General features: G+C 49.7%; 1 protein-coding gene across 1 annotated transcript; it reads right to left on the reverse strand.

Annotated features, from left to right (window-relative positions):
• Positions 1-5,779: 5,779 nt before the first annotated feature.
• Positions 5,780-9,504, reverse strand: LOC120859229 (myeloid-associated differentiation marker-like). The gene is made up of 2 exons (XM_040235409.1): positions 9,146-9,504; positions 5,780-8,268 (listed from the first exon to the last, which is right to left on the reverse strand). Exon 2 carries the CDS (start codon positions 7,879-7,881, stop codon positions 6,895-6,897), a length of 987 nt encoding a protein of 328 aa, XP_040091343.1. The 5' UTR covers positions 7,882-8,268; positions 9,146-9,504; the 3' UTR covers positions 5,780-6,894.
• Positions 9,505-9,793: the final 289 nt, after the last annotated feature.

Genomic DNA, 9,793 nt, shown 5'->3' on the forward strand with positions numbered 1-9,793 from the left:
CATGTTATCTGATAATATAATGACAAGGAAAAAACAGGTGAAGAGGCAGTTATTGGAATGTGGGGAGTGGATAAGACTGCTCCACGGATGTGACGTTTAAGCAGATGCTGAATGAAGTAAATAGGCTGAATGAAGACAACTCCCCAGTTCCTGCCTCCAGAGCTGATCTCTGCTGAGTGCTAGAGTCTTATCCAGCTACCTCCTGAATGCTCCCTCTGAATCATGCATGGCACCTCACACTCAACATGTCTAATCCCACCTCTTGAACCTCCCACCCCCAAAACACGCTGATCCTTCCTCATCTTTCTCATTCAGTTAATGGCTGCACCTTCACAGATGCTCTTCACAAAATACTTGTGAATCCATCCTCTCTTTATCTCTAGAGTCACCACCTGGTCCAGATCCATCCATCCCCTCACTTACTCTCCTGCCATAAGCTTCCTGCTAATGACTCCGTTTCCATTCTTTACCTCAATGTCTGCTTTGGAGTGAATTTAACTAAGAACACTTTTCAGGCTTCTCATTGCTCCCTCAGGATGAAACACACATTCCAAAATATCACCTCCAAAGCCCTGCAAGCTCACACCTCTTTCTACCTCTCCTGCCTTTTTGCCTCCCTCCCTCCAGCCACTGAGAACTTCTCCCAATTCCTCTTGGTCATCTCCGGGCCTTTCCTCTGACATGTCTACACGTCCCCCAACCCTGAACTGAGACCAGAGCTCGGGAACATGGCAGTCATGTGCTCAGTCAATGATACTCTAAGCCTGAGTTTCATCATCCAGAAAATAGACATAATTAGCACCTGCATTTAGACATGATGGGCTTTTGTTTTTTAATTTTTTTTTTTTTATGATGGGCTCTCGATCAAACCTGCAAAGAACATCTCTGGTAACTTAAGCACAGAACAACTGTACTAGAGAGCCCCTGGTTAGCTTAGAGAATTACGGTGGGACCAGACTCAGAAATAGGTTCAGACCAGGAAGGCAGGAGCTAGGCAGCCCGGGCACAGCCAAAGGCAGCTGGTCCAGGCACCGTGGCCATTGGAAGCACACACTGGATGCTACTGCAGGTCCCGCAAAAGCAGGTGATCTGACCTGTGTCTGTTTGTCACCTGCTCCTTAGGTGTGTGTCCAAGCCCAGGTGTGTCAGGTTAATTATTTACCTGCCCTTTTATGTTTCTTATTGAAGTTCAGGCCCAGTCTCCCCCCAAGACTCAATATAGGGGGGAGTTGACATTCTCAGTGATTCTCCTTCACAGAGATGTCCATTATACACGACCATGATGTTGTTAGGAGATTAAATGAGATAACGCAAAACACAGTGATTCTGTAACATTTCCACTAAAGACAGAATGTATCCTGGTCAGGAGGTTCAACCTGGATCCTGAGGCTGTAAGGTAATATTCATAAGTGTATATTATAAAGTCATATTCATTCAGCAAATACCTGCTTGTGTCAGCCCAGTTCAGTGCTGGGAATATACTCATGAGTGAAAGAGGCAAATGCTCTACCTGGTGCGTCTATATTGTAGTGTTTATGTTTGAAGCCTCATAGTTTACTTGCCTGAAGAATCCCAGGGACTGGGGACCCTGGTGGGCTGCCATCTCTGGGGTGACACAGAATCGGACACGACTGAAGCGATTTAGCAGCAGCAGCAGCAGTTTACTTGAAGCTGAATGTAGAGTTTTGCATTCTACTTTACAATAGGTCATAATAATATACACATAACATATTGGGCCTGTTCCACAAAAAAATAACAGCTTCTTACAAATGGACTAGGGACTCTGTCCCTCTATTTGCTTGATGATGCAGAATACTGTTTCCTTACATGCCTATAACGAGCAACTTCTTGACACCAAGAACAAAGCTTAAAACAAGTTTGTGGAGCGGGAAGAGGAGAAAGCAAGAGTACCAGGGTCCTGTGGTGGGGAGAAGAGATTGAGATGATGAAGGGATCTGGGTGTCTGCCAGCCTCTGCAGGGTCCAGGAACAGAATATTCTGGAATCCCTCCTTCCTCCTGAAGCACCAGAAAGAAACACAAGCTCCTTCTTCTTAGGGATTAGCATAAGGAGTGGTCCCAGACTAGCAATGAGAGTGTTGCTGGGGGTGGTCGTCTGGGCTGATGGGCAGCTGGCCCCGACTCAGCAGGGACGTGGACCACAGTGGTCACCTGGTGGCCTGAGGGATGGGCATGCTGCTGGCATCAGTGGGCAGCTGGGAGCCCGAGGAGCAGGCGGGCTGCAGCTGGGGCCAGGGGACTGCCTTCCCTTGGCTGTAGTGCTGGGAGGGTGTCATTTGTCCTAAGGCTTGTCAGGGCCAATGCAGGGAGGGGAGGAGGCCCAGAGGGAGCCCCACTCAAAGGTGAAGTGGGGAAGGCTATCTCCATGATTATTCCAAGAAGCTGCTCCAGAGCCAGAGAATGGGAACATCTGTGCCCCAGGCTCTATTCTGGATGCAGCTAAGGCCACAGTCTTGGGGAGTGGGGGCGTCAGCTGGAGTCACGCTGCCTGGAGGAGGCACTGGCTGGCCAGCTGAGGAGGGAGCCTCTGGCCACTGCCTCGGGAGACAGAGAGCCCAGGCCAGGCAGGGAGCAAGGAGGGCCTGAGGCTTGGGCACCGGGGGTCTTCTCCATCAACTGTGTGTGCACAGGGGCTGGGGGAGTCCTGGTCATAGCAGGTGGGCTTGGGGGCCACAGCTCCCCCTCCCCAGACCCCTGGACCCAAGGCACTTCCCTTCCCTCTGCCTTTGGAGACAGGCTTATGTGGGTATCTCTCAGCTCCTCCCCCAGCCTGTCCATCAAAGTTGCAGGGAACATGGAAACCATCTGCCAACCATCCCTCCCCTGACCCTTCTTCTTCAGTTGGTATATTTTTGAAACTTAAATTTTATTTTCTTGGAAAGGTAATATATTTACATGGTTAAAAATAAAAGTATTCTTTTAAAAGCCATGATTGAGAAACCTCACTTCTACCTGTGTCTCCATCTACTCTGTCTTCAGTTCCTCTTCCTGATTAAGACCAGGCGTCTGCTCCACTGAATTCATGGGGGGCCTTTCTGTGTTTCTTGAAGCAAACCAATCATCGACAGAATCTTTTATTTTTATTGTATTTCTCTCACTATTATACATTTTAAAATAGCATACTGTATATCTTACTGTTTTTACTCTGTATATACTGGAGCTATTTCCTTTATCATTATTTGAGAGCATCTTCAGTTTTTTCCAGCTGTTTAGTATTCCTTCTTCTGTCTACACCATAGTTTATTAACCACCACCCTAAAGATGAGCATATGAATCACTTCCAATCTTTCCAATCTTATTTTCAAATGAGATCTTGAGTGGGAGTTTGATTCAAGCCAGATTGCTCTGGTTAGAGAAAATGCGGGGTGGGCCAACACCATACTTGCAACCCCACCATCTCACTAGAAACCAAGGTCTCCAGAGGACATAGCTTAAAAACCGTGATTTTAGCCTAATTTTCCTATTTTATAAATGGGAAACTGGAGCTCAGATCAGTGATGAGACTCATCCATGCTCATGTTTCATTGGAGCCAATCTGAGAAGTATAACTGGGGAGACAATCTCTCAGGAAGCTCTGAGGCCTGTCCTGGAGAAGTAAGAAGGAGGGCAGGATGTATGTGAGTTGGGGACACACAGCTTGGTATAGGTTATTGCTCTTCATGAGGACCAGATAGCTTGGGTAATAGTTTTAGTGCCTTTCTGAATATGGGAAGATGCAAAAAACTGGGCTCATAAAAAAAGTCTCCTGAAAATATCTAACTATCTGAGGTCTGGTTCTCACACTTGCCCCAAAGCACAAAGTACTTTATCCTGATTTTCACCCTGAATTCCTTCCAGGGTGGATTGTAGATCAGCGACTGCAGTGGCTAATGACTTGTTTCTCTTTTTCAAAAGCATATGTTTTTATTTATGTATGTGGCTAGGCTGGGTCCTAGTTGCAGTATGTGGGATCTAGTTGCCCAACCAGGGATCAAACCTGGGCCCCCTGCGTTGGGAGTGCAGAGTCTTAGACCTTGGGCCACCAAGGAAGTCCTGGCTTGATTCTTGTAGACCTGGGTGGTCGGCAACATTCTTTATCACACAACTTCCTCTGTTTCTGTCTTAATTTCAGCCAAGGTTTAGGAGACATTTTTCACCAATTTGTCCCAGGGTGCTAGGAATGCTCATTCCCAGGTCAGTTGGGGATTTCACTGATAGGCCACTCACATGATATTACTCACCCTGTCCTGGCAACAGTAGCTCAAAGACTCTGGACCACCTGCCTTACAAGTCTTACAAGTCTCTCAGTTCCAGGAGATGGTTTCTACTTGTTGCTTCTTCTCATATCTAGAATCACACTACTACAATCATGGATCTTAGAGAACTATATATTTCATTTCAAGTAGCCAGTGCTAATGTATGCTTAGTAGCTAAGTTGTGTCCAACTCTTTGAGACCTCATGGACTGCAGCCCTCCAGGCTCCTCTGTCCATGGGGATTCTCCAGGCAAGAATCCTGGAGTGGGTTGCCATGCCCTCCTCCAGGGGATCTTCCCAATCCAGAGATGGAACCCAGGTCTCCCGCCTTGCAGGTGGACTCTTGACCAACTGAGCCTCCAGGGGAACCCGAGAGCACTGGAGGGGGAGCCTCTCCCTTCTCCAGGGGGTCTTCCTGCCACAGGAATCGAACCAGGGTCTCCTGCACTGCAGGCGGGTTCAAGTAGCCTAGTTATCTTACTTTTTTCATCATTGTCTCAAGAAACAAGAATCTTGTAAGATGGGCAGAACACAAGTAATACATCTAGTGACCCCAGTAAGGTGAGTAAGGTAAAGTAAGTAAGGTAAGTAAGTAAGGTAAGTAAGTAAGCAGTGTTATCTTCTAAGAAGTTCCATGGTTTGGGCTAGAAAAATTGATCTCTATGGTGGAGCAGATATTTCTGCTCTTTAGGAGGTCAGATTAATGCACAATGCACACTAGCAAGGAAAGAAGAGGCCCCAGTGGACAGAGAAACATTTTATTTGCAAACTTTTCTTCCCTTGCCTTAAAATATGAATTTTATTTCATTCCCTCTTAAGATTTGCCTGCCATAGGATGACCTTCTGGGAGCCCTCCCCTCCACCCCTCTACCAATGGGTGAAGATCACACGCTTCATCCCAGGACAGGAGTGAGTGGCAGCAGAGGGGCTCCTTCCCCTCCCCTCCCCCGCAGCTCTGCTTGCCGGCCCCTCTGGTCCTGGTGACACTAGGATGCTGGGCTCTGAAGCTTTGTAATTGATGACAGGAGACTTGTGGGACCTTCACAGCCACCAGTTACTGTAAAGGCCTGCTGATCTCAATGCAACGGAGCACAAGAGCACACACACGTACACACATGTGCACGGAGCATGCACACAAGCACACACATTTATAGCGAAGCATCCAGATGCTGTCACGGCCCCTTTAAGAGCTAGGGGACAGGATACTGGGCACTGAGGTGGGGCCCAACATCTAGTGTCATAGGCTGGGCCACACCCCCAGGCTCTAGCCCAGGCCTGGATGGGGAGTCAGTGGGAGGGGCGCCCAGAGACCTCTGTTTGGGTGAGGGTGGAAATTGACTTGGACTCCTCTGAGCTCTAGGCAAATTTGCAGCAAGTAGAGTATGAGGATTTTGTTTTGTTTTCTTGCTTTCTTTTCTTTCATGTTTATATTGAGGTTGAAAAGTTTATTATGAATGTGGGAGAATAGAAAAAGCCATTCTCTATGATTGTCAGCAGTGCTGATAGGAATAAGAAGCTTCAGAAAATCTTGTTAAATTGTGCACATTTATATAGTTCAAATTATGCCTGAGTCCCAGAGAAGCAGGAAGCAACATCAAAAAGCAACTGACATAGAAAAACACACGTATGTGTCCCCTCACGTTCAAACAATACAGTTCCTTTGACAATGGAAGCAGCAACCCCATCCCCTACAAACCACCTGCCAAAGAAAATTTGAAACTTTCTCTTGAAGAATAGTCTCTCAGTAATTTGTGGCCTCCAGAACAGAAGAAGAAAATGGAAAACAAAACAAAACACCCAGACAAACTACAGCGTTAAGGTTGGCAGCGTCTCACTGAGTCAGGGGGACCACATCGCTGCCCCTCGCAAACACTGCAGACAGGTGTCTTAAAGACCCTGGGGTTCCTCACCAGCTCTTTTTTTTTTAATTCCCCAGAGAGTAGTTGGGATGGAAGGCATTTACCCCTGGCTTCCTCTAAGATGCCCTCTAAGCAATGGATGTTTTGTGAGCTTACAAAAATTCTGGAGCCAATCTCTTGGAGGACTGAGCAGCGAGTGGGGCCCAGGAACCCAGAGTATCTCATGCAAGAATCTCACCCACTAGAAATTATTGACCTTCAGAGATCTTTTTTCTAACTTAAAGGGGAAGTGCACTATACAGTTGCTCCACTGGGAGAAAAAAAACCGAATCCCTTCCTACTCGCCCACACCCCATAAACTCCCCCAACCACACCAGTAAGGCACTGCCAGGGGGACAGACACGCTTTGGCAACGAGGCCCCTCCGGAGGCTCAGGGTGTGAACAGCTGCACAGAGGGCTGTGTGCTGTGGAGTCAGCACGTTAGGAGGTGAGAGGGGGTGGTGGGCAGAGAAGGAAGGAGTCTCAGGTCCTGATGGATCAGAAGAAGGAAGATGCGGAGAGGTGGTCAGGACACAGGAGATGAGAAAGCCAAGGATGAATGGAAGAGGGGCAAAAAACAAAACATATAAAAAAGATGAGAGAAGCAAGAAAAAGAGACAAAACAGGATGTGGGCAACAAAAGAAGAAGGAGACACAGCAGAAGGAGGGAAGGAAACATAAAGAGAGTGGGAGGAAAGGGGAAGGATGTGAGGAGGGAGAGAGGGGAGCCAGGAAGAGGACGTCATAGGGTGTCTTCACTCTGTGAAGACACTGGATAGGACTGGCCAGAATCAGGAGCGCTGGAGACATCCTCAGTCCCTACAGAAACCTGGCGGGCCCAGTACCCCAGGTCGGCCATGTAAACCAGCAGGTTGATGGCTGTCAGAACGGCCACAGCCAGGCGCTGGTCCCAGGCGCACATGTCGTAGGAGAGGTCATCAACGCAGCTCATGTCCATGAACCGCTGGGGCAGTCCACCGAACTCCTCGCTGAACTGGTAGAGCGGCCAGAGGACCAGAGCGCTGACGTAGAGGAGGACGGAGAGCAGCGTGAGCACTAGCTGGAAAATGGAGAAGGGCCTGGGCCGCATGTATTCCCATTCAGCCAGGTCCAGCAGGAAGACCACAGCTGCCAGGATGAAGCAGATGGAGTACACAGCCACACACCACTCCAGGGCCGGCTGGTGCAGGTACAGGGAGGTGTTGCTGAGGAAGGCGAAGATGACACCGGCCACGAAGGTCTCCAGCACCTTCAGCAGGGCTCGCGTGGTGTGCTCATAGAAGAAGATCTCCTTGAGCTCATAACAAGCGCACAACCCGGCCACTTCTATGCCATACCACACAGACGCGATGCAGGAGAAAGCAGTGGCGGCGATTGCCCGGTCCCGGTAAGGACCATATGGCACGAACTGGACGTAGGTGATGGAGTAGATGATGGAGGCTGAGAGGCAGATGAGGGCAGCGTAAGAGGCGTAGGTGACGGAGATGTTGTACCAGAAGAAAGGAAAGCTGGACCAGCACCTGCAACACTCAACTACGGTAATGATGAAGGTCACGGTGAAACAGACGCACCAGAAGGACATGGCCCAGTTACCTATGGCCCCTCTCCCAAAGCCCATGTCAGCCACGAGTGAGAAGGCCACGCAGGTGGAGAAGAGCTGCGGCAGGCGGGAGAGGCAGCACACTACTAACACGGTGCCATCATCTACGGTTGTCCGCCGGGTGGGCATGGTGCTGTGATGGTCAGGCAGGTCACGGTCACCAGTAAAGCAGTGGTCTTCCCTGAGGACCCCCCAGAGAAAGATCCAGTTTCCGTAGGTGGATTGTGTCAGATGCCTGGAAAGGGTTCAGGGCCCCATGAGGGCTGAGGCTCAGGATCTGTGGAGTTGGAAGGCTCAGACACTTGGGTAACAGAACAGCCGCTCCAAATGGTTCTCTCCACCCATTGCTCTTGGCCTTGTCAGGAGACTTGTCTTATTCCAAACCTCACAGTTGGGTTGGGTCAGGCCTCAACCATGAACATTTTTTACATCTCTTTGGGCTGTGTCCCATTATCCATAGAGACGCAAGGTAGGATGATCCTTATCTGCAACCCCAAACCTTCAAGCTTCTGAAAACTGAACAAGAATTTTAAAAAATTCATTTGGTAGCAGAATTTGACCTGAACAGATCTGGGAAAATTTATGATCTTCATTTGTTTTATGTATTATGAGTGCTCAAAAGTGCAGGTGTATAAACACTAATGTATTTGATTACAAGGAACTTCCAGACCCCAGTGGGATGTTATGTCATATAGAATAGATGCACCATGTCACTTGTCTGAAACTGAAAAATTTTGAATTCTGGAGCATATCTGACCCAAGGGTTTCAGAAAAGAGACTGTGGATTATACTGCTAACCCCATTTTATAAATGAGAAAACTAAGGCTCAAGAAATCAAATGCTTTCATTTGATGCATGCAGGACTAGGAAGAGGGACCTCAGAAAACACAGCTAAAGCTGTGGGTTTGAGCACTTTGCTCTACAGCCCACACGTCAGCAGGGTCCATGGGTTGGAGGCCAGGACCAAGGCTTGGGGCTCTGGGACCCAGGATCCACCCTCACGGCCCTCGGCCTCCTTCCATAGCAAGCTGAAGACACACGTGTCCTGGCCTGTCCTCCCTGCAGCGTCACTAGCAGGAGCTGCCATCTGAGGGACACAGCCCCAACCAGAGGAGGGAAGCTCCAGGGGTGAACAGGGAGGAGCCATGGGGTGAGAGCAAGGCCGAGGGGAGCAGATGACGTGGGAAGTAGGAACTGTTCTGAATTCCTGCCCCCCCATTTTGCCTTAACATGTGACTCTTCCCCACTGGGGAAAGGAGACCCTCACCCAGCATGACTCTGGGGTGGTATCATGAGGAACCACAGAATAAGCTGACAACATCATGTTTGATTTTTTTAGCTTCAAAGCTGCCATCCAGGTAAGAGGCCAGAAAAATCTAGAAAGTAGTCCTACCTGAGTGAGGATTTTCCTGGCCTGGGAGACTGGTTAGCAGCTTCCAACCTGGGAACCAAGGGATTGGAAATGAACAAGGATGCTGTGTCTGATGCTGATGTGGGCCTTTCAGGGCATCCCGGGGAGGGGGTGAGGATGGACAGATGATAGGCTCCCTTTTAAGGGCAGGAGCTGAAAGAAGAGGCCCCTGCAGGACCCCTGGGAGGAGACAGTCCTGAGTTGCTCCTGGGACTGGGTGGGGTGCGCAGAGTGGAGATGAGAGTGGGGCGGGGGGGGGGCGGGGATTCCAGAGTCCCAGTGGCCCTGAGGCAGCCCGGTAGGGGTCTTCTGACACAGAAGAGATGCAGGCATGGAGCCAACCTTCCTGTGGAGTAGGGGCCTGGACTGGAACTGAGACAGGAGAACAGGGGCCTCAAGGGGTTTCAGGGCTGTGACAGGAACACGTGGCCAGAGTGGCAGGGACCCTGGAGACCATGGAATTGCCCAGGTCATCTGCCCAAGACATTCCCGCCAGCCAGGGCTGCAGTCCTGCTCACACAGGGGCTCCTCCAGGGTCCAGTGTGGGGAGAGTGAGGCCCCTCCCAGCCCACACCCTCCTCAGGGACAGCTGCCCTGTTTCCAAGGGACTATTTGCTGAGAGACCCCCAG

This window comes from Oryx dammah, unplaced genomic scaffold (genome assembly GCF_014754425.2).
Source record: "Oryx dammah isolate SB20612 unplaced genomic scaffold, SCBI_Odam_1.1 HiC_scaffold_290, whole genome shotgun sequence".
Lineage (NCBI taxonomy): Eukaryota > Metazoa > Chordata > Mammalia > Artiodactyla > Bovidae > Oryx > Oryx dammah.